At 31.4% G+C, this 26,386-nt stretch overlaps 1 protein-coding gene across 1 annotated transcript in view; it reads left to right on the forward strand.

Moving 5' to 3' along the window:
• Positions 1-15,132: 15,132 nt before the first annotated feature.
• Positions 15,133-26,386, forward strand: part of LOC130896047 (alpha-tocopherol transfer protein-like) — a 125,817-nt gene continuing 114,563 nt past the window's right edge. The window contains exon 1 of the mRNA XM_057803813.1: positions 15,133-15,392. Within this exon, the coding sequence (XP_057659796.1) occupies positions 15,301-15,392 (92 nt within the window). The 5' untranslated portion in view covers positions 15,133-15,300. The remainder of the gene's footprint in view (positions 15,393-26,386) is intronic.

Raw genomic sequence — 26,386 nt, forward strand, 5'->3', positions numbered from 1 at the left:
AAATATTCAACCTTCATTTTTTTTTCTTTCTTCCATGTAGTATTCACTTTATACATTTAGTTGGAGACTATTCACATTATGTTTGCTTAAACTTGAATTATGTATCAATAGAAATAAATTTGTTATGTTCACTAAACAATGAAAAAATACATTATAGTATTATAAGGCGAAACAAAAAACACATACATTTATATTTCTTTAAAATATTTTTTTATTAACGAGTGCCAAAAAACGGCTATGTAAACAAAATAGGAGTTATTTTAAGATCAGATAAAAAGAACACCTTTAACATAAATGAATAATTTCTGCTTAAAAGTGAAAAAAGTCGGCACCAATGCGCGAATCGCTCACCCATGCACAAGTATTCACTCAGTATATGGCAGTTGCTTTCTTTTAATATACTAACAGCCTCTTCTATCTTGCTAACCTGAATCCGAAGGCCATCCAGCACTATTTGGTGAACTCTTTCGATGATATCGTAGATTATCGCAATTTTTGGTCATGTCGATAGCCACGTTTGAATTCAGTTCCCCAAAATCTCCATACACAGTCTTTAACTCCTCTGTTATATCAGTAGGAATTTTGTTTTTCAAAAAAAGATCACACAATACCCAAATTCTTCAATAGTAACAAACCCTAACAGGGACTAATTTATGGTCAAAATTTTAGTGAGACTAAATATGTTATGGAAAACCAAAAAACACCTTTAGGTCAATAATTCCGCCACGTTTATCACGCAACCTATTTAATTTTCTTACCGTATTATTTGGAGTTGACCGTAAATCGAGCAGTAAACTGGCACCAATTAGGGATGTATTCAGTATTTTTTTACAAATATGTATTAAGGCTCATTTAATTGAGTAGATCGCGTATCACTATGTTTACATAAGAAGTTAGCCAGGAAAATAGACATTAATAATTAAGCAGTTGCTGAAAGTAAAAATTGATGTAGCAATATATAACTGGTGTATCTTGTAAGGATAATTTTTTTCAGCAGTTTGTCTTTAGCAGATAAACTTGCTAGAGAAGGACTCCATGACTCCATATTATGAACCAAATCAAATGCTATCTATTTATTCAGACATATAAAATATCCCATAATTTTTCTGCTAACAAAGAAACATTAAATGATATCAGTATTTTCTAGAAAGTCTTACTTTCAACCATAACTGCTACATTCTATGAGATATAATATATCCGACAATCTCAATCTAAGGACTAAAAAGTATATTTTCCACTTCAGCTGGAGGAACTATTAGAAATACAAAAAATAGATACAGTAAATCTATATAAACTGTAGGTTTTTGCAGACTTACAAAGCAACACAAGTATCTTGAATCTTGAAAGTGAATAACTAAGTTTATCCACGATTTTTCTATAATGTACCCATTATACATTTGCTTGCTCGATATTAATAATACCCATTAATTACGGCAGTGATTAATGAATCATTAATCACTGATGTTGGATGATTTACAATTGTTTTGCTACAGAAATCGGATTTTGAAATTCTATCATGTAATCCAAATATCTCAATTCAGTTCTGTATAAATGAAAAAAAATTTAAATGTGATTTTCGGACCCGGGACATTGGAGTTGGAGGGCACTGTGCATATTTAACTGATCTGGGATTTACATATTACACATGTCTTAATATACAAGTTTTTCGCAACAATTTAAAAATCGTAGTAGCTATTGAAACATAATAAATTCCTCTCAAACCTGTTTACATTATTGTTTGTCTGTAGAGATTTCTTAGTGTTTTGATATTTTGTATTAAATTTTGATAAAAATGAATGTATGAAATGAAAATCAATTTTCTTTGATACCATCAGAAGTTAGAGAAGCTGCTGAGATTACCTCTTCAAATTTATTGCCGGAAAAGTTCACAAAAGGAAAAGAGAACCCCCTCATTCTCAAAATTGACTTTGTTAGTACACTTGACCTTACATCAAGGAATAAATTTAGAAAATTATAAAAAATTCGTTTTCAACCTAAAAAAGCAAATACTTTTTCTAGCAAAGATATCAATAACTTTTTTACTTAAGCATTTGAAGATAAATACCCAGTACCTAGTAGTATCTAACAAAGGTAAAATATTAAATAAATCTTTCGCATAGTTATTTTATCACATTCTTCAATTTAATGTTGCTTCGGTAAGATGGGTGATGGGTACATGTAGAAGTATTGAGTTGTAGGAAATCAAATATTCCATTTATAAGATCTTGGCTTTGGTTGATGTGCCGAATACCTAAACAAAAATTTGCTGAAAATTCATTGTTACGGATAACTTTTACGAAATATGCAAGATATAGTTTTCGAACAAGTCATGTAAGCAAACATTCTTTTTAAATTACCAAAATGGTAAATGTACAACTCAGAGAATTGGATTAAAAAAATTTACGAAAAAGGAGGATACCGCTGTTTTTCTGAAATTAGCAAATCCAGAACAATAGTCCGGGCATAGTTTTCGCAGTTCTGTAACAATACTGGTTGATAGAGACGGAAATATTACTGCCCTTAGAACGCATGCTGGATGGGGGTCTATCGTCGTTGCAGAACGCTACATACACGAATCCATCAAAAATAAAACCGATACGGCCAACCAAATATCATCTTCAATTCAACAAAAAGTAACAAACGAATGAATGTACATAAAATTCAAATGTTTTGGCAAGTTACTATAACGTTAGTTTTTATGTTAATTCTATTCTCGATTAAATTGACCAATTATTACCTAATAATTATAAATGAATACCACCTTCTAAGATTAGTTAGTAATAGTAATATTTTTAAGCTGAATACATAAATTTCTGTGATATATTAAATTAAATATTTGTAAGAATAATATAATAGTGTTTCTGATAATATAACAAAATTTTTCAAAAAAAATATCTAGTAGTCGTGGATAAAGTATAGTATTCTACTTGCGTATAACGAGTTATTAGTCACTCCGTGAATAATAAGCTCCATTATACATTCGTGAATAATATACTATTATAAGTTGATTTGACTTATTATATACACGTTAAAGACCGCATGCCCACCGGCGGGTCACTCTTCAACAACGTTACCGTGTTCACGGGTAGGCACACGATATGTTTTACATACTTGGGGACCGCTTGTACACATGGTGGGCATGATTTCAATAAAATTTATGTACAGCAGTCAATTCGTCGGTCAATCGAAGAGATACTGTATATAGCGGAGTTAGTTAATTTGACATAGCCTCATCTTAAAACGATTTTTTTAAATTCAAACAAAATTGATGTGTTTATAAGATTTTCAAAATAAAATAAAAATAAAAACACAATTTTTAATATATATTTTATGCAATATTTGTGATACAATTTACTAAATGTCTGTTATGCATCATTTTCATGATTTTTTGGAAAACAGTCGATACAAATTGGTATTTTTCATTTATCCCGAATTATATTAACATTTTTGGTATTCTTGCGAGCATATGCAGATCCTTTTGAAAATGAAATATGCCTGTAGCAAAGGCGGCATCGTTTTCTTGTTTGCCTTTTCTGCCCTTCAATGTCTTTCAAGATCTATACAGTAGACGTTGAAGGAGTTGGAATTGTCGGTGATGAGTCTGTAATTGTTATTGCAGGGACAAGAAGTTCTTTCAATTTGGTAAGTTGCATCTATTTACCACAAATTATTTTATACAAATAATGAGCATTCACTACAGTTGTAGCAGTAATAAGATGGAATACGAGTAGTTTACACCATTTTATAGTTTTTCGTAAATATGGTTGATACGACAAATCTATAAATGCCTTTCCTTTGTTGTAATCTATCACGATGGCTAATTTACGGATTTCATTGCCCTTAATATTTGAATATATCATAGAGACATCGTGCTTTGTACTGAACATCAGAACATCCCTTTTGTTTTTCCATTTTAATACTATAGTTTTATCTTCATTTTGTCGGGATATTATTTCTCCCTTTTTTATCTTTTTTGGATCAATTCTTTAGGAATATCTTTTCTGTTAGAACGTATGTTCCAACCAAGTGCATGTCTCTGTTTATCAGCGTCTTTGTTAATGGTACGCTAGTGTACCAATTATCTGTATAGAGATTTGTTCCTGAATCTAGTAGATCATCCATTAATTCCATCAACATTTTTTCGACAACAGAAACACCATCTACGTTTTCTTTTCCTGTATACTTTGTATACTTTTATTGTAATTTCGCATCCATTTGGTAGTCTGATTAGTGTTGGAGTATGGACTTTATTTATTTATGGCATAAATAACGTGAAACAGTTTCTCGTACAATTGAAATTATCACTTCGTTGTTGGTTACTTGTTCAGTTATGGATTATTGAATTTGGATTTCCGTGGCGTGGCAATTGGTTGGTGGCTGTCCGCTCAAGATTTGGTTAGAACCATTATTTCTTACAGTAGTATCTTGTTTACATAAGTATGTATCTTGGAGTTTCAGGCATTCATTTTCTTCTAGTGCTATATTCATTTATTCTCGCCCCAAGTAGTGGTAAATCGGAGTATATATTTTGGATAATTGGATCGATATGATAGAATTGTAATGATTTTGGCTTCAAAAGGAAAATGTATGACAAAGATTAATTTGGAGCCTGAAAGGATTACTTGTGTTCCAAGAAATGTGTAGTACCTAGTAACATTAGCAAATTTATAAATCTGATTCTCATTATAAATATTGTACAATGTGATCTCATCTATAGAATTTCATCTTTTGAGACTATGGAGCTATGAGGTGTATTAGATTTAGGAAGTGCTATGGCGTTCTCGATATTATCTTTAAATAACAAAAAATTTTAACAATGATTTGACTTATTGTTCTCTGGAAGATTATGTACAGAGTCAATCTGATTCACTGCACTATCTTGAAGTTTCTCTTACTTAAATGGTTTTTGACAAGTTTCAGTTTAAGAAAAAGTCCTATAAAAGAAAATTCCCAATACACAACTGCATTTCTAGAGCAGTGTTTTTCACAGAAACGTTTACAAAACTTTAGTGAATATTGAATATGTCGGTCGACCTTCGAAAACTATACTCCAATACATAAAGTGAAGACGTATGCACTCTCTGTTAACGAGAAAGCCATCCATGGCTTTAAATGTATATGGTGCATTAAAATATCAATACACAACAATAAGTGGATGTTTAAGTGGTCTAAAGTCTTGGTCAGAAAAGCCAAAGGTTTGCATCGATGAAGATTACAAATATGCAATCCGTAGGAAAGTTCACTCATTTTACTTTAAAAAGAAATTTCCTACCATTGAAAAAATTTTGGCGTCCTTTTTGGAAGACAGATGGCCACCAAGCCAATAAGCATTGGCAGGTTCTACATGAACTACATTTTTGTTGGGGAAAACAAAGTAAAAATTCATAAATAAAAGAGAAGTAACTATTTTTTATTTGGACGAGACTTGGTTAACGAAGGGCACACTGTAGGAAAAATATGGCAAGATAAGACAATTTTAAACAAGTTTTCTTGGAGTCACTATCAACAGGATTGAGAGCTCCATCAGGGAAAGGCAGACGATTAATAGTGACACATATTGGCAGTGACAGTGGTTTTGTTGATGGTGACCTACTGTTATTTGAATAGAAAAAACCGATGACTATCACGAGGATGTGAAAGCAGATGTGTTCGAGGAATACTTTATACAAATGCTTGATCTTATTCCAATCGGATCTGTAATTGTTCTTGACAACGCCAGTTATCACTCGAGATAAGTTGAAAGTCTACCTACGACGTCATAGAGGAAACAAGACATTATTAACTGGTTAATACAAAAAAATATTACATTCAACAATGACTTGGTGAAAAACGAACTTTTGTCAATTGTTAAAATAAATAAAAATTCCCACAAAATATAATATTGATGAAGTGACAAGAAATCGCCAAATTACTATTATTCGTCTTCCTTCCTATCACTGTGGACTAAAATCGAATCGAATTGATATGGGCCCAAGTTAAAGGCGAAGTAGCTCGCTAAAATACAACATTTAAATTAAAGGACGTTAGAAAATTACTAAACGAAGCTTTAAAAAAACTTTACTGCTGAAAACTGGCAAAAATGCGTTCAGCATATTATCAAAGAGGAAGAAAAAATGTGGGAATTAGACAACATTATTGATCAAATTGTAAAACCTCTCATGATTAATTTAAACAATTTATCCACTAGTTCTTCGGAATAAAATACATATGCTGCAAATATGTACATACTTTAAATATGTTACAGGAAATATTTGTTGCATACAATATAGTAATATAGTAATATATCTTTTCTTTTGTGCATTCTTTACGGTCTTTGACTGTTTTAATGTCTAAAGGGTGGATTTCCACTTGGAATAGTCTGGCCATAAGCTTAATAGAGCCTTCAATACAGCAGATTTGTTATTTATCTTGAAGTGTTGAAGCTTTGCTCTTCCACGATTTCTCTGATAGCAGTGACAGACAAGAAAAATTTGTTGATACTTTTATATCCATTGGACTTTTGAGCTTTCGGCAACACTTCACATGAATCCATCATAAAAACGTTAGCGGAAATTAGAAAGTAGTACTTCCAGAGTTACTACAGTGAAAGTTTGTCCTATAACCACTACTGAGGTCATTCGTAGTGGACAAAATTTTCATTAGACTTAGCAAAACTGTATTTACAGGTCTAGGCTATGCAGATAATCTAGCAGTGTTAGTAAAGGGGAACAAAGAAGAGACAATCTCTGCCCAGATCCAATGGCTCTAAACATAATTAAAAACTGGGGTGATGAAGAGCAGCACTAATCAACCTCAGTAGAACAACATTAATCTCATTTACAAGAAAAAGGAAGGCAAATATAAGCCCTTTATCCTTATTGGAACCAAATTAATACTTTCCAATGAAACAAAATAAAACAGTTACTTGGAACAATCACCTAGGTAAAGTAATCTCAAAAACGACTGCTGCTATGTGGACTATTCGCAAGTTTGTTGGCAGGTGTGGGGACTAAAGTCTAAGTGGTATACTGGGTACACCAAACATTCATCATAGCTATTATCACATCACTCACCTAAGAATTCTAGAACTGATAAAGCTAGAAAGCAGTAACATTGATAAACGAAAATGCAAGCGGTCTATACTACTAGGAACATCACTCACAATTTTTCAGGGGGAGCTGCTAGTAATAAATAATTGTTCTTAGAAGTGTTAGTATAGAAACGTCTCTAAAAAGCACATTCACATTCTTTCAGATAGTTAAGAGATCTTGAAGGTCCTGAAAGCTATTGTGTGCTCGTCCAAAGTAGCGTGGGAGTGCAAACGAACGAAAAGCACTATCTTACAAAAACAATGTGTCCACCAGGTGATGAGAAAGCAGACAGCCTTGACAAAAAAGGGGCAACGATTCCATATCACTACATTAATAACGAACCGATAGCCATAAATCAGACAGACTCACTGGAAAAGCACTCCGGGCTCGAAACAAAAGAATCATAACTGTATTAGAAGAAGCCTGAAGAAATTCTCGTGATGACAAAAAACGACATCAAACTGGTGGTTGGTCTTTTGGCGGGTTATAGCTCCACCAAACATCATCTTTAGGCGTAGACATGTCATAGAATGAAGAAGGCTTAAGTATCTTGAAGAAGTAGTATTAAAACCTTAGAAAGTAGCACACAAAAACCCCAAAGAAATAGCCTCTGTTGGAAGAATTTTAAATATTTTGGAAGCAGAGCAATGAGATTCAGAGCCTATACAAAATATCTTTAGGTATATCGAACTGGTCAAAGTTCTTTATAATTTTATGTGAAAAACATGGAATTAAAATTTAAGAACTAATTCTGTGGAGAGTGACAACAACCTGATGCACTTCACGGGATTTCTTTATATTTAGTAGTCTCGAATTTTATTGCCAGTGCTTGCTATGACATATGGAACAAAATCGTTCAAGTAAATGTTACTTACATCCCTTATAGTATAAATAACTATTAACGTTTTCTATATTTGTTGATAACTACTGCGACATATTTTGTTTAATACTACAATTATACTGTATCTCCTTTTTTTAATGCACTAGTAGTATAGATCTTCTAATATCAATTTCAGATAACAAAAGCTCTTGCCGACAATTTTGTTTGATCTATTATAGGCGTAGATACCTCATTTTATAAATTTATTATTTTCATGAATACTCTTAAAAATATGTTTATCTTTTGCGAGAAAGTATTCATTAGAAGGCAATCGAATTATTATAAATTGGACGGCATTATACGTCGTTATTTAGACAGATGCACTAAATTGTAGTCCTACTTAGAACATAGAAAAAAATCATTATTATACCTGGTTAACTTGGTAAAACTGAATATTAAATTATAAAACGTAAATAGACGAGTAAAATGTACCTGCCTGTGTAACGGCGTTTGGTTTAAACAGAGTACCAGACGTGAACTGAGCCCTTTTTGTAGCCCATTCGTTTTTTTTCTGGAAAACGAATATGAAAGCAAAAATCATGAAGGAAAATAAGTTATTTGCAAATAAAATAAAAGAAAAAAATTTCAATTCTAAAGTATCTTCATAAATAATAATGGTATTCAGAATCGTCTGAAATAGAGTCATCAATAACTTGAATTATGAACAGTTGTAAAGAGGGTGATACCACATACTCATGTTCTTCTTCTTTGATAACGTGCTCAACACACTTTTTCCAAATCTCTTGGCGGTTTATTGCTAGAACTTTCTTTGCAAGCTCTACAACCTCTTTACTCAGTTCTGAAGATTGATTACATTACAGAAATACCCCGTCTTACGCTACCCTGTTTTACGCAAATTCGGAGATACGTGGTTTTTCATTTTGAATGCCGCGCGCATCGGCTCTCTCGCTCCGCCCTCTCAGTGCTCAGTTTAAAACAGGTTTAAATGTGTTCCGCGTGGAATTGTTTTACGTACGTAGTGCGTTTTATTCATAATCTCTAATTATGTCATCTAAAAGAATGTATCATCCGTAATCGTCACGGTATTATAGCACAGATGGAAACATTGCTACAGTCATGATGTGATAATCAAGTAAGAGTAAAAAATTGTCCTGTTAATCAAAATACAGTGTGCTTTCAACCAAAGCAGATTTTTGAAAAATTAAAGAAGAAGCTGGGGAGGCGGCAAAAAATGAAGTGTTTTAAGCTAGTAACGGCTGGTTCATCCGATTTAAGAGCCGTTTTAATTGGCATAGCATCGCAGAAACAGCATGCGCTGATAACGAAGCTGTATCTCTCTATCCAGAAGAACTCAAAACAATGATAGATGAAGGTGGCTACACTAGCCAATCGATTTTTAACGTAGATGAAACCGGTCTTTTTTCATTTTTAGAAAATGTCTAAAAGAACTTTTATTGCGCGTGAAGAGAAAACTTTTCCAGATTTTAAAGCCGCCAAGATCGATTGACAGTAATGGTTGGTACGAATGCAGCTGGAGAATGTAAATTGACACCTCTCTTAGTTTATCGCTCAGAAAATACAAGAGCCTTAAAAAATAAATCCAAAGCTGATTTACCTGTTATTTGTCTAATGCGAAAGCTTGGGTTACAGCTTCTCTTTTTAAAGACTGGTTTGGCCATCATTTTATTCCTGAAGTCGAATGTTACTGCCAATTAAAAGAAATTCCATTTAAAGTGATGTTACTAATTGACGATGCACCAGGTTATCCTCCCGCAACTCTAATTGATTTCGATCCACGTGTGGAAGTTGTATTTCTACCAAACACTACCAGCTTGCTTCAACCAATGCACCAGGGAGTCATTGAAATATTTAAAGCTTATTACACACGGCGGTCATTTGCACATCTACATGAAGTTATGAGACAAAACAATGAGCTTTCTATTAAAGACTTTTGGAAGCAGTTCAATGTTTTATATGCTGTAAGAATTATTGGACAATTTTGGAATGAGGTTTCATAAAAAACTCTCCATGGTGTATGGAAATAACTAGCCATTTTTTTCCACCACTGAAACCCAAACAAATCGATAGCATAATAGAAGAAGTAGTCGATATCGCCAAACAATTAAATTTAGTGTTCGATAATGACGTTCAAGAATTGCTAGATTCACACAATTAAGAGCTAACAATTGACGAGGTTACTTTAATCATAATGTTGTTTTCTTTAAGCTCTGGTCCGGATTAAACATACTTTATATGTATTTATATGCAAAGTTGAACCCGAACTTACGCGAATTCGACTTGGAGCCACCTACCGCGTAAGTCTGGTATTACTGTAATTGTACTCTGGATAATCTGCTATGTTTTGCTTTATTACTTCTAATGTCGCAAACATGTTCCCTTTATATGAGTATAAACTATAAATTGTCCTACGTATGGAATCTTTAGTGGCTTTGTAAACTGATTTTCGTTTTTCTTTACATGTTTTTCGGTTCTGTGAATGATCCACAGCAACTTCTTTCGTGAATACTCGATAAATGGAAAATTTATTTACTTTAATTAATACAACAATTCTTATTATGATTGCATTATCTGATTGCTGAATATTTTCCTTATTTACACATTCGAATATATTTAACTTGCTGTGTTTGTATATCTAAATCTTTATTATTAAACTCATACCTGTCTTTATTATCACTACACTGTGAAATTTCATTTCCTTTATTCTTACAAGGAATATTTCGAAGAAATTGTGTACATTCGGCTTCGGCCAATAGAAATGTATTTATGTTTACGATTCGATTTCTCATTGGTAAACATTGGAGATGATGAGTCCACGTGGACTGATGGTTCGTTAGATGTTTACCGAATTTTATACGGAAAGTGAATATTGTGTTTCATTTCTTAATTTGGTATGAGTGCCGTACGTATCTGTGAAATATTGATTGTTCTCCGTATAACTCTCTTCTGCAATTGATGTTGGAATAACTATACTATAATTTTCATCCAAAGAATCGATAGAGAAGACAGAGAGAGAAAGGAGCTGTTTAAATGAATACTCTATTCTAGAATAATGACTATTAGAATTATATGTTTCTTATAATATTGCATACATTTATATTTCTGCTGGTTAATTGTCCTCATGTTTATGATAATTCCTCTTCACAGTTCAAAGCAAGTATTAATGCAAATATATTTGTTTGTACTACTTCTTAATTGGTAGACCATGTTCGAAAATTGTACGGTTCCTTTCATTTTTAACTACTCTTCTTACGTAATATAATTACTGAACAGTCATTTCTTGCGAAATGTATACATTTGCTGCAAGGAGTCATCATGTATCAAGTAAAACCAAAAGAAAATTCGTATAATGTGTAATTAAATTTGGACAAAGTATTTCTATTTTGTCATTTTGAAACTTATTATATATATATTTTTTGATTGGGAATTCATGCTATCCAAGCTTGACAGAAATCTCTTTTTTATGCAATTGTGATGAACATGTTACATGGAACTTACAGTATAAACTACCGGGGCTGTTCAGAAAGAGATGAAAGTCTTAGAATTAAAAACACGAGCTACATGGAAATAGATTATTATTTATATGTGAGAAAACAACTAAAATTGTACATTTAGACGTAGTCACCAAAGAGGGCACTTTTCATGACCATGGATAAATTCTTGAAGCTTTTCGTTAGTTCTTCATTCTTGGAAAGTGAAAAATCTCCAATTTGAATTTATTTTGAACTGCTGTCCGTATGTATCTCTGAGAAATATTGAAGCTGGCTCTGTTTGCTCACTTCATTGGTGTGATCTTTAAATTGTTTTAACACTTATCTTGAACAAAGTTTTTAGTAGCCTAACATTAGTTTGACAATTTCAAACTTGTCGAAAATTAGCCCAAAGCTCCGTTATTGTGTATCATAGGTCATGATTCTCGGACATCTAATATCCACATGATTATTCTGACGAAACCTTCATCCATGCCGATAAATTCTCACAAATTTCAAGTTTTCTTACGAACAAAAAGAACGCATGTTAATTTGAATTTGTAAATGAGGACGTGCAAGCTTTTGTTGAGGATAATCTGAGTTTTTGATCACAAATGAATAATTGCTGGTATACACATTTGACACAAATCACTTAATGCGTCTGAATATATTCGTTATTATGTGAACAGTATCTTTTAATCTTAGTGAAAGTAATCCAAGGTTTGTCTGAAAATAAATAACCGGAAATTATATTGCCGAAAAGCTAGATTTTGAACTGTCCTGAGGTGAAAAATCTGATGAGATATATTTTTTGAATCTATCGACGCTTATTTATATTGCACCTGATAAAGTTAAAACTTGGACCCATGAGCAATAAACTCATAACTTCAGAAATGCTATTTACATGCCTCTAAATAAAAAAATGAAAGTTGAAAAGTAACCTCGCCTACTTAAAATCCTCGCTGGACCAATATGCATGTTTAGATAGAATCTTCTTTACTGAACACAATAATGCTAATTTTCTGATCCCACCTTAGCCGTTATTTGTACTACTTCACTTTACAAAGAGTTTTTATCTCTTAGAAACATGCATGTTTCGCAAAACATTGAGTTGCTATTAAAATTAGGCGACGATCTTGGCCCTCTGTTTACTTATTCTATATCTCTAGCAGTTTCTTTTCGACCTTCTTAGTACTTTTCTTAATAATAGTTGACATCGCTATCCAACTACTGTTATTTTATCAGAAATTTATCGGAGCAACCATCAAGGTTCTCAAAGATCAAAAATTAAATCCCTTAAGAACTCAGTTATAGTTGAATCGCAGAATTGTGAAGAGTAACTGATATTGTAGAACAACAACAACAAATAAGCTAATCAAATTACACACTTATCCTCTACTAAAAAGCTGCTTTTGATAATTGTTGCATTTTTGAATAACGCCAAAAAGAGAAAGATTCCGTATTAGTTAATAAAAAAGTTAGTTACCTCTAACAAAAAAAAATTGATCTCTTACAAATTTCCGAAAAGCTTTTTCTGTAACTCAATCTCAAAAGAATATATTTCCAGGTAGCTTTTTATACAACCAATTTTTTTATTATCATTTACTTCCCAGGTTATTATACAGGCTTTCGTTGATGTGACTGGTTTATTTTAAAAATGTCCAAATTCTTTCCAAGCGGTAAAAGGTTCGATACAAAATGGAAGGTTGTTAGATTTTATGAAGGAAATTAAAAGTACCGACATAGCTGCAGTTGATAACAGACGTCGCAAAATGAAGCTACAACGCCATTAATCGGGTTATTTCTGTTGTTTCACACACTTGCTGCTTTATTATAGTAAACTAATCGTTATTAATACTTCTGAAAATAGAGGAAGAAAATAATTGAAAAGGAACAACTAACTGGAAAGGAGTTGTTTTTTTTTTCAATCTAGAGAAAATTTCCCACCAATACCATGACGTGTTTTTTATATACTCCGTATGGAGAACTTCAGGTATTTAAAGTGAGAAAGAAATAATTTTAATAGCAGAGTTTCTAATTGAGGATACAAAAATATATTAAACCTAGCTCCTGTCTATAGCTTACCGATAATTTTCAAAGCACCTATCTGTAAGAAACGCCTTATTATTACCCATATTGATAGTTAATTAGATTTAAAAAATCGAGTTATGAAATATATCACAACGTCATAAACATAAATATATAAAATATTTAGAAAATGGAATAGCACATTGAAGAGGCAAAATTATATTCTGATTGTCACATTACCACTATGAGTGGTACTTCACAAAAGTGAAGTAGCAAGGAACAAACATAAAAATCTGTTAAGTAGTGCAATCAACAATGTAATCTCACAGTCGTGGGTAAATATCGAGCATGTGAAAGAAGAGCAAAATAAATGCATATTTGTGCGTATAAGTAAAGGATATTTTTCATATCTTTATTTGAAATGTTATTGCCAGTGATTCTTATTCTTGAAATTCTCTAACATTACAACATGTCAGTTATGACACTGGCAGATTATTTTTCCTAAAGCCGACTATGGCATGGATTGAGAGTGTTTCACGTAAAAAATAAAGGAGACATCCTACTAAAATGACAATTACGCTAGCGACGTAGAATATACGAAGGAGAAAATCCCTCCTTGCCCTTTTCGTACTCTTTCAGTGGTGAGCGCATGTGACATCTTAACAAATTTGAAGGCAGTTTTATATGTTGATCCACATTAGTGTGCACTTAAAACATCCTATAACTCAGAATAGAGTAATATTTTATTCTAGTCTTTTGGTTTAAATCTTCATTTAGTGTAAACTTCTTTCTTGGATGACCAGAATAAATTCAAAAAAACATTTCAAAATGATTTTTATTTTTATTGTGCTTACATTTATCTGACGCAAGTCTCGATCGGTGTTACCAACCTAACCTCTCAAAATTCCCTATCTAGAGCGCGAAATTCGAATTAAAATATAAAAATACTTACATTACTAACCAGGTTTTTCGGGGTCAAATATTGACGCTCATTAATAAATCACCCATTCAGCACTGGAGGCCTAAAGAGCCTAATGGCTTGAATTACTCCCTTTCTCTATTTCTTACCTATTTCTTTAGCGAGAGAGAAAAATCCTTCTCTATCTTTTCAATGTGCTGCATTTGATATTTTCTCTTAGTATTTAGAAACATTAACGTTTTTCGTTTTTTTTCTCTACACCACACTTTACTTTTGCTTGTACCATTCTTTTACTAAACTTCTCCCAAATTTTTTCTATTTTGTTACTTTAACACACATCCTTCAATCTTCTTTCTTATTCCATTTCATACTCTCTTTCCTATTTTTCCTAAAATCTATTAAAGCCTCTGTGTATATTTCTTTTTCTCCTTGTTTTTGACTACTGGCCAGTTATTAATAAATGTGGATGGTCCTTTATAGCTTCTAATATTTTTTGTCCATTGTTTTATTGTACTATTGGTGCTAGAAAACTTGATAGTTTGTTTTTTTGACTTATGACACTATTTGAGCGGAAGTACGATATGCTAAGCATCTCTTTATAAGAATATCGTCTATATAAATTATAGTTCATCGATCTATAAACCACTGTTCTTCATTTTCATACAATTTAGTGTCAAAATTATTGATACGCATCGGTTGACGAATTCCGGACCTGTACATTCAAATATCGCTAAACTAGGCTGCCCCTCCGATGAACCAACTTTCAATTTCTGCTGACAGGTAAGTGTCTTCCAGGTATAGTATGGATAATTTCTTTAGTCGGCGCGAATACGTAAAGTAGTAATAACTAAATAAGTAGTCCGTCATAATAAACCGCTGTTTACAGTACGAAACAACTGTTTTAATCTCATTATTGAACATTAGTGTATTTCACTACCGTGACTTTTTTTCGATATGGCACCCAAAACAAATCTTCAGCCCTTTTACCATGGATTAGATGAAATACCGCAAGTAAAAATTAAGGAGATACAGAAAATTAGGAATTGGTGAGTTAATAATGAAATTCTGACAATTTTAATTCAAAAAACCTTTCATCAAAGTGGTATGCTTCACTTACTATAATTATGTGACTGAATTCACTATTTTTTCCAAAAGAACAAAATCAGTATTATATAATTTCAAATAAACTTAGATGCTAATATCATAAATGTGAAAGTTTGGATGTGTGTAATCACGTAAAAACTGCCAGTAGGAGTTGAGTGAAATTTTGTATAAAGATAATTTATTACTAACACATACAAGATACTTTTATCCCGAAAAAAATCGAAAACATGAAAAAAAATCTGCAGGAAGTATATAATAATTTATTTCATCTTTGGTGAAAGTAGAGGTCTTCATCGTTTGCGTTAACCTTAGAATTTATGAATTTTCAATTTAGGAGTTTGTTAATTTCAATCTTGCGGGAACTGGGGGATAGGATTTCAATGAAATAGATAGTTTATAACTTCCACGTCCGAATTTACTTGTATTTTTGATATATACACGGAAATGTAACGTTTTTTTTATAAATATAATTTTATGGATGCGATAATGAAGATAAGCGATTTATAACTTAGATACCAATAGGGCTTTGGTATCGCTTCTTTACGTTTGATATAAAATGGGGAATGTATGCAGAAAAAAAAATTCAAAAATTTTGCTACTATCGTCACCTTAAAAATAATTGGAAATATATTTTGTATTGCCCTTATTTATCCTTCGCTGGTTTGAAACTTTGGGCTGTCTGTCGGAATTCTCAATGTATCCTGAACAGTTGACATCACAGTCAACGACAGTGTATATTAGGAAATAGCTCTGTAAGTATCTATAATTTCACCCCAAAATACTTCATTAAATTATTACAAACTTTGTAAAAAGTATATCCACTACTCTGTTTTGATTATTATCGATCTTCAAGTCCATATATATAATATGATGCGATTCATACGTTTAGATGAAAAACAATCATTCATATTATCGCGAACTCGCACTCTACAACATTAGTGAACGTGATTTTTGTTGGACAAGTTGTTAATCTTCCGGGTTTTTGATAGTTTCCATCGAAAATAAGTACATTTTCTTGGAATAATATACTGATCAACCACAATTTTTCATCATTTAACGAGAAAAATAACAAGAGCGTCTGGGGACAATTATGCTTGTTCTCTTTGAGACATTTGGAAACAATCAGAAGTAGATCATGTTGAAAGAGAGCTAGCTGACTTAAAGTTATTTTGAAGGCGTTGACGATTATGAATATTCTCATAATTAAAGAAAAATAATAATTTCTTTTAATCAATATCAAATCTAAATCTAGCAGTTAAAACTTGGAAACGGAATCAGAAACCAGGGCCCATTTCTGCGTAGAAATATTGATGGTAATTGTAAATTGCACTAATCAACATATAAAATTGCAACACTCCAAATTTTAGCGAGAACAAAATATCAAAACATTGATTTGGAAGAAATCAAAGTGTCGGTTGGACTTTTTTATTCGACAGCTGTTGTTAAGTTCAAGGGGTAAAGCTTCATTATAGTTGAAAAATAATACAGGTGCTCAGATATTTCAACTGATTGTCATGTTTTGTGTTCTAGTCTAAGTATGATTTTATGATTATATTTCGCATGACGAACGAAATCAACTAAATAGATCCAATAAAGATAGTTTTCCATAATTTCAACAGTAACAAAAAAACTGCACAGAGTGCAATCGAAAATTTATAAGAAACTCGAATTATTCCAAGGAAATTTCAATTTACGTCAATACTTTTCAAGCATGTCGGACAGATATATGGCCTGTTTGCATTAATTGATTCCAAAACATTTAATGCCATACGCAAAATACCAATCTGTCCCAGTGTTAATTACCACATGTATAGGCTATGTCAACTAATAATAAGAACTGATATACACGTTACAATTGACAAATGGTTTACAGGCTCAAATGTCTGTGTAAATTTCTGAAAAAAAAATATTTAATTTGCCCAGCGCGTTTGAGAATGTTTAGTTTATTATTTTTACTTTCGTAATCTTTCATCAAATATATAGGAAAGTAAACAACTGTACGTAACTGTTCATTGTAGATATATACGTAATAAGGTGAAAGGTCCTATATATTTTCCGTATTTTTGGTTGGACGGGCTGAATTAACTTTCACTTAAATATATACACGTATTCCACATATTCCATTTGCTGTTCATGGCAGTATCACGAGACTACAGGAGAGAAAGATTCATTGATACGGTTTCGAAAAAATCATTGACTTGATTTGGTAAGAGATGAGTGCTGGATTGGCCATATGGTAATCGAGAAAATACTCAGTGGACAGACGTAAAAATATTACATGAACAAAGTCTATAGCAGGTGCTGGTAAAGATACAATGAAGTCATACAATTTGCAATAAATAAAAATATAATAATTCAATTAGTAACAACAAATTTACAGCAAAAATTGAAGAAGTTTTTACATGAGAGAGTCCGTAGAATAACCTACTTTCACTTTAAATTTTATTCGGCAAACATATTATATGAGGAGTGATAAAAAGCACTCTTCGATCCGACGTTTTGTTGTGGAAAATTGTATTGAACAAAATATGATTATTATGTAGGCTGTTCAAAAAGTTACTTTGCTGATATTGAATATAAGTTTTTTCCAATATACTAGCAATCTGTATAAGTCAATTAGAAGTATACAAGGTTGCACCGTTACTCCATAACTGCTTATAATTAAACAGTTTGTATATTCTTACATTTTACAAATTTTTAATTAAAAATACCGCCAAGACCACTATATACCCTGGTAAAAATGGACTCTTGAATAAATTCCCACCGAGCTGAAAATTTAAGGGCGCTTTAATAAAATCCTGAAAAGTCTCCATTGATTATGTGTGTAAGAAAAATTTTATTTAAAGTCAAATTCACAAAATTGAGTTTTTTAGAGGTTTTGGCTAATGGTTAGTTTTATGATGAAAATAGTTAAGACTGTAGATAAGGTTGAGGATTGTATACTACAATTTTATTTTTTATTTAAGATTTATCATTTATGAGAAAAAGTCGGTGAAAAGATAGCTGTATTTTCCTCAATACATACTAACTCGGGATCTGAATTTAACCGTTCATTCCTCAAAATAACTTGCTTTATAAATATATTTATGACTCCGGAGTAAGATTATCCATATCTGCAAACACGCAACTAGGTGTAGGATAATGAGAATTACAGTTTATTATGACTTGTTTACAATGATTTCTACTCCAAATTAAATTATAAACTTTATAGCCCATATATAAGGGTTTGAACCAAAATAACAAGACGTTTTAGAGACTTAGTAGGTTTTATTTGTTTTTAATTCTGACTACATTTTAATCATAATTAGGTAACAAAGAAAATTAGAAAAATGATGTAATAATTTACGAGTATAATTAAAAGAGTAAATAAATGAAACACTAATATAAAACACTTCGAAAAATTAATCTTCTTCAAACGGTAGGGTGTCATAAGAAAGATGATAGTCCGCAGTTATTACTTCCTTCCGTTGCTGTAAATGGTCATATCTATTTTTTTAATCGGCGGGAGATTTTGATAAAGAGGAACTATAGCCTTAACCTCGTGACTTTCTCAACTTAGTCTTTTTTCTAATGCCACCCAATCGTCATCAAAATTCATTGTAGAATGGTTTTCCATCAGGTCTGTACTGTACGGCACACAAATCATTATTGGTAGGATCTACTGTTTTATTTCCAGGTCGAATGAAAGTGTGGTATTTTAGCGCAAAAAAGTTTTTTAAATATCTATGATTTAGATATTCAACTTGCTACGTTCGAGGATTTAAGCGAGCCGATTTACAAGCATCAATATAGCAAGTCGGTGAAATTATTCTCTATTACGGATTTTCCGGTTAATTGTGGAATGTATACTGTAGCATTCCATAATTTGTAGTCATTTTTCCTTCAACTTTGTGCCATAAAAAGCAATATCAACCCTCGTAAAAATAAATATTTCCGTCATCTCCGAGAGATTTCTGATTTTTAATAATATAAGAAACCAAAAAAGGCTTTTTATGGCTTTATTAGAGCGATTTAAAGTTATGTTCCCTTATTATTGGTTCTCTCAATTTTTTAATGAAACCTGGATTTAACGAAAGAGCTGTTAAGTTTGCTTATAATGCTTTTCTTATTCAATGTTACTGTGTACACCATTTCTATGTTTCTATTATTTGATTCAGTTTCTAGAAATTTCGTATTGTTATATTTGAATGTATTAAAAAACAGAACAGAAGTTCAATAAATACCAATAAGAGTCATTCTGTTTTCATCTAATTGTTTATCAATTCTATATTTTATTGATAATATGTAGATATTTAGATTATGCACAATTTTTTACTCTGGTACGGTAGCGATACAATTATTAGATTATTAGATTAATTGATCAGAATATTACCTGCGGATAATTTAATATTATTGGAGGAATATATATATATATATATATATATATATATATATATATATATATATATATATATATATATATATATATATATATCAATAATTTTTGGAAAAGTCGAACCGTCAAATTTTTCTTTTTCTTTCTAAATTATTAAAAAAAAATAATTTAAAACAGAATATATATATATATATATATATATATATATATATATATATATATAGAGAGAGAGAGAGAGAGAGTGTTGTCTGTTTTTCCAAATATTTTTGGAATAATTTTATGATCTTCGTTCAATACTACAAGACTTGATATACTGGCAATTGAAATATGAAGCAATAAACGACCAGAATATCACAGAACAATTACTTTCTCCCAAAAATATAAGGTGATTCGAGATTCGATAGCTGATATCCTTCACCATTACGATAATTACGATATAATTAACAAGAAACAAGCTTAAAAAAATATAATGAATACAAGAGTTGTGTGACGGACGTTATAAAACAACAGGTTTATCAGTTGAACATAAGCAGCTTTTGTTTTAATGCTTAGAATTACATGTATAGAATAGATTAGTCTAATTTGAAATATAAAGATATGATTTGAGAAATAGTTGGAGTTCATATATCTAATTCGAGAAGTGAAAACATGAGTGGATTCTAGTAGCCGCAACCTAAAGTGCCAAATCTTTACAAGTATAAAAAAGTAACAACAAACTATTTAAATAAATGTTCAATAATACAGTACCTAAGAATATCAGCCCTAATGTTTGCTTTCTTCAGATATTTTATGTCTTTTCTTGAAAAATTGCGGATTTTCATCGCTCTATTAGAGATTATTTTGCTTGTTAACATTCGAGGAGATTTCAATGCGTTTGCATTACTCTTTCATACGATATCTTTACTTAGTACACCAGACTGCAAAATAATGTGGACGATTCTGCAGTAAAGGAGATTGAAATTTTATCCAAAAAAAAAAAAAAATCAAATGCTGATACTTGCAAGACAATGGATATTGAAATGAAATTATATAGAGTAAAACTCTGTTATCTGCAAAATATCTCAGGAATTATCAGATCAGAACAATGTAAAATTGGACAAAATACAAAAGTTCCAAGATATTGACTTTATCTATTCTTTTTTGTTATAATGTAACAATGTATGTGTTTCTATAATAATTATGTAAAGATGTCTGACCTGATGATAAACTTTTTTAGCAACACTGTATGTATTTAATATCAAATCATACAAAAAGCACTACAAGGTTGAAAATATTTCATAATAAAATTATTGATAGTGTCATGCAAATATGTTTATGTAGCAGTAATGAATAATTACGTACGTAAAATTCTTATTTCTAAGAATTCAATAAGTGTCGATAAGAAAATAATATAATTTGTGTGTTTTTTTTAATTCTCATTAAACATTTATTACTTGTGAAAAAGAAAACTTCTTATAACAAAGATGCCAGAATAAATAATTCTATTTACTTTACATTGAGAGGATTTTATTATAGTTATTACCAATCGTACAAACAAATTTAAAATTTTAAAAAAACATGATTACTTTAGTAACACATGAAAATGGCAATGGAATATTTATGCAATTACAATTATTTGAGGCAAACTATTCAGCCGGAATATTTGGAAACAAATATAAATAAGTGTCGTAATGTTTTCCTGTTGTCTTGTTGTTCATACTTTGCGTTATTTTCTTGAGTTTGAACACAGTTTTTATCTGAATGCAAATTTGATCGGACTTGATATTAGTTTTCGGTAAAAATTCTTCTACTTGTTTGCGAAAGACAAGAAGTATTTATAATATAAATTCATCGATCAAATATAACGAAAAATATCAGCTTCCTTAGTGTTAACAAGAAACCATATGATAGGATTACTAAAAACCAAAAAAACTTAGAAAACCCTAAAAATGTATGGCTAAGATCTCCCTAAATTCCGTTTAGTTACGAGGATGGTCCCAGAAGTACTGGCTTGACCTGGAATCGCGGTAGTTGCTTCGAAAATACCACTGTATTAGAAAGTACATAATCTATTCAGCATATGTTTCAAGTTTGAAGACGCCACGTTGTTTAGTATTTGTTTGGTAGCCATCAATAATGAACGTTTTCAGTGAATTTGTCCAACCTCGCAGTGGTCGACCAAATGAGGGGATGACTCCAGAAATGTTGAAGAAAATCCACAAAGTGCTACTGGATCATCGCCGACTGAAAGTGTGCGAGCTAGTAAGCATTTCAAAAAGTACGTTACATCGCATGTTAACTGATAATTTGAACATGAGAAAGCTATACGCAAGATGGTTGCCGCGCTTGCTCACAATGGAATAAAAACAGCGTCGTGAAGATGTTTCCATCGAGTGTTTGGCAATTTTTCACAGAAATGAAGGCGAATATTTGCGCCGTTTCATAATCATAAATGAAATGTAGGGCCATAACTTCAATCCCGAAACAAAAAAACAATCAAAACAATGGAATGAACAGGAGACAAAGATCTTTCCATCTGCAGCCAATGTTATGGCGTTGATTTTTGGGATGCGCGTTGGATAATTTTTATCAATTTTCTTGAAACTTTTTACTTATCATTTGGAATAATAGTTGTATATGCGATATAAAACTAAAAGCGTCAAACGGTACTTGTGGACCTATGAAATGACTTCAACGTTTTTCCTGAAGCTCTTAAAAAATAATAATAAAGCTGTTCTATGGAATTATAAACGTTTATAAAACAAAGATCGATCACCGAAAGGTATAATAAGTTAATACATACTCCAAATAACCCTTAAAATCCCCTTAAAATATTTTTCACAGAGCAGTTATATAATTTTTTTAAAACAGTTCGGTAATAAAAGATTAAGCTGTGTAATTTGGGCATTAATTGTGGCTGAAACGACTTGTGTTTTATCAATTTTCCGTTGTTAAAATTTTCTAGTATGGTTAAAATTATAGAGTTTGTTATTCCAAATACATCTCTAATTTTTATGCATTTGAAATCCTTAATAAATGCTAAATATTTTTCCTATAATGTTTCCTTTATCTAGAGTTATAACTACTAATTATGAAATCTCCCTACACGATTTGACAACAAAGGTTGAACATATACGAAGGTCATCGCTTTATGGGTAATGCGAAATAGCCAGAAAGCAAAGAATCACAACATATTTTATGCGGTGTGACTTGTATAAACCGATAAAAACATGAAAGATTAAAGAATTGGGAGGGAATGAGATTTATAGTTAAGAAAAAATAGATCATTTCATAGAGGAATCGGCAGAAGCCCCTATAAAGCTATGTTTGATACTGGGCAGATAAAAGGTTCAGGTGATGCAGACTTTTTAATGATATTGTGAACAACTAAACACAGGGGAGAAAACTTACAAAGAGTCATGAGAAACAGAAAAAATGAATATATCCAAGAAGATAACTTAGAGAGTGGAGTCAATTTGAGGGAAATGATAGAAAGAATTTATAATAGAGATGATCAAGATAACAATGGCAAAAATGCATTCGAAATTTTCGAATGAAATCAAAGAATTTTTAATGAGCCGAAAAAATCACATAAAAAGATGACAAATGAAGTAGCTAATGACATATTATACACATTGAACATGACTAAACAAATTATTTCCGAGAAATGGGCTCCTTTAAGCTGATTCACAGCTTTTTTAGTAATTACCTGATAATACCAAAAAAAATTCTCTACCAAGTGTCGCTAATACTCGTATGTCGGCAAAAGGCTCGGGTCAGGGTTTTCTTAGCTTAACTACAAGACCTTTTACACTGGCAATAAGTATGTCTGTAAACTGCAAAAAAGTGTAATATCGAAATACTATGGGTCATTAATGTGCAAAAAATAATAATAGTTTTAGTATCATTGATTTCCGAGACGGAATTAATGAGGTTTACTAAGGAACTTAAGGGAATGCGCAAGGAAGTCTATCTTTTGAGACTAAAAACTCACTCTTGGATTGGTATGAGAACTGCAAATGACGAAAAACTACCGTAGATCGTTTAAAATAACAAAAATGAATGCATATCAGTAAAATATCAGTGAATCAAAAAACAAGAGTAAATCTATTCGGAACATTGTAAACCAGGAAAGAAACACTAAACATCAAAACAGAACGTCAACCACCATGAATTGAATATATTCTTCGCAAACATATCCGAAACTATTTTGAAAAGTTTTGAATGAATATTTGAAGTTACTTCGAGTTCGTCGGTTGGACCATTAACAATCTTATATAACAAATGTATAAACGAGACAAACTGGCCTCAGGGAAAGAAAATATCTAAAATGATTCCAGTGTTTAAATGTAACGACTCAAATATCGTTAACAACTATAGGCCCATAGCTATTAAACCTGAAATTTCTAAAATATTTGAAATTCTGAAAAAAAAATTAAACTCCTATGTAGAACATAATAACTTAATATTTGAATGTCAATTTGGATGTCAAAAACACAAATTAACCATTCAGGCAATCTTGAACATTATTGAGGGCATAGTTGATGGTCTTTATGAGGGTAAAAACGCGTATGCCATTATGTGTGACCTAACTAAGGCTTTTGACTGTGTGACCTCAGGAATTTTGTTGCTTAAGATGTAACACTACGAATTCCGAGGTAGAGAAATGGAGCTATTTGAATCTTATTTGTAAAATCGAAAGTAGTGGGTGAGCTAAAAGAGCTGTAAAACCAGTCGGGTATTGGTAAACGAAGAAGTTCCTCGGGGTTCACAATTGTTTCTGCTATATATAAACCATTTACCGGCATCTCTCAAATATAAAATCAAAGCAAAAACCAAACAATCACTTTTAACTTAGCATAACGAGGTCCCAGAGGGAAATCTGTGAAATTGTTGGGAAATAAATAAGACCTGGTATTAATTGGGGGAGGATATCGACTCAAAAATTTCATCACAGCTTTTTGGAATAAGAAAATTCCCATCCTCTGGCAGTAATTACGTTATGTGTACGTTTAACTTTGCGTACGAATAAGGCGACTTGTTTAAGGTTATACCATCAGGAGTACAGATATATTCATTTTACCACTTTCTAGGCTGCATCAAACACAATATAACAAACTTAACGTTGGACTATTTTATTGCAGAATTGTTTTTATGTAGTTATGGACTACATGTGTCCCAATTTTTAGACTTACCTCTTTCATTATTACACATATGTTACGTCAGAAATCTAATTTGATGAAAATATTAGTTTCTACTTCATTATCTCATGTTATTGATAACCGCTTAGCGATTTACTTTTGAGACTACACAAATGCTGTTTTAATTTATAATAGTCAATTAATCGTATCGTATATCTCCGCCGACTAAAGAATAATGTATTAAGATAATTGTGATTAATTGAACTAGCTTAACAATTTTCAATCACTCATTCTGCCAAAAATCTCATAACAAATTCCAATAATAGTGAATAAATAGAAAAATTAAACTTATCAGCAGAAGACAAATCTTTGAATATTTGTGTCATGTGAAAAGGCCCACATTTGAGCAATAAACGAATTAGTGACTGAAAAAAACTTAAATCAAAATATTATCTGTTCAGTTCTGACGTGAGCTATGGAGCTGAACAGTAACTGGTTATTTTTTCTTATGTATGTGGTTGTGGTACATTTCAATTCTCGATAATTGATAGATTTTGTTTTATAAATAAAATTTTACTGATGTTGTAGAAAATAGTCTAATGGATATAAGTCGGGTAATTGCTGGGGCTATCTGATGAAACCACACGTTCCAATTCACCTTATGAATAGTTACAGGAATTGGAAAATAACCGAGCCAACTCCGATATAATACTATTAACCAAAGAATTTAAATACACCAAACCATTAAAATTTTTTTCCACCGAGAATGAGACAATAATTTTTTATCTGTTATTCTATTCCAAACATTAATGGTAATTAAATTTACATATCGTTATTTGAAAAATTCTTATAAAACATGGAATTAATCCATAACTGTTTTGGCAAAATCTTCACGTCTATAGAAATCATAATATGACAACTTTTGAACCAACCTTGAATTAAATTTATCAAAATGAAGAATTATCATTCCGGATGTTTGAGTGTAATTTGTTGTCACTTGGTAACATTTTGTTTCATGTACATTCTTATGAGTGGTGAATAATGGTCTAGATATAATGAGGATCTACTTTATAACATCAGACTATATCTTCAACTAATAGGGAGAAAACCCAAAATCATAATTTACTTTTATGAAAGGTAAATGCAATTTGTCTTAAAAATCAATTCGTACCGTTCGAACAAATCTAGCCAACAAGCCAAGTTACAATTTCACAAGACTATTTCTCACTAAGGATTCACTTTCGCTCAAAAGGGTAATATATTCCATAATATATACCAAAGGTGGTATTATTAATTTATCATATATACGAAATTCAGGTTTCAGTTAACGTTACAGTTAATTTAATTGATTAAATTAAAAATTTTGACCTTGTAGTTAAAAACTTATAAAATCATGGAAAATAACATTATTATAATTGGTTACATAGTTCAATAATATACT

This window comes from Diorhabda carinulata, chromosome 6 (assembly GCF_026250575.1).
Source record: "Diorhabda carinulata isolate Delta chromosome 6, icDioCari1.1, whole genome shotgun sequence".
Lineage (NCBI taxonomy): Eukaryota > Metazoa > Arthropoda > Insecta > Coleoptera > Chrysomelidae > Diorhabda > Diorhabda carinulata.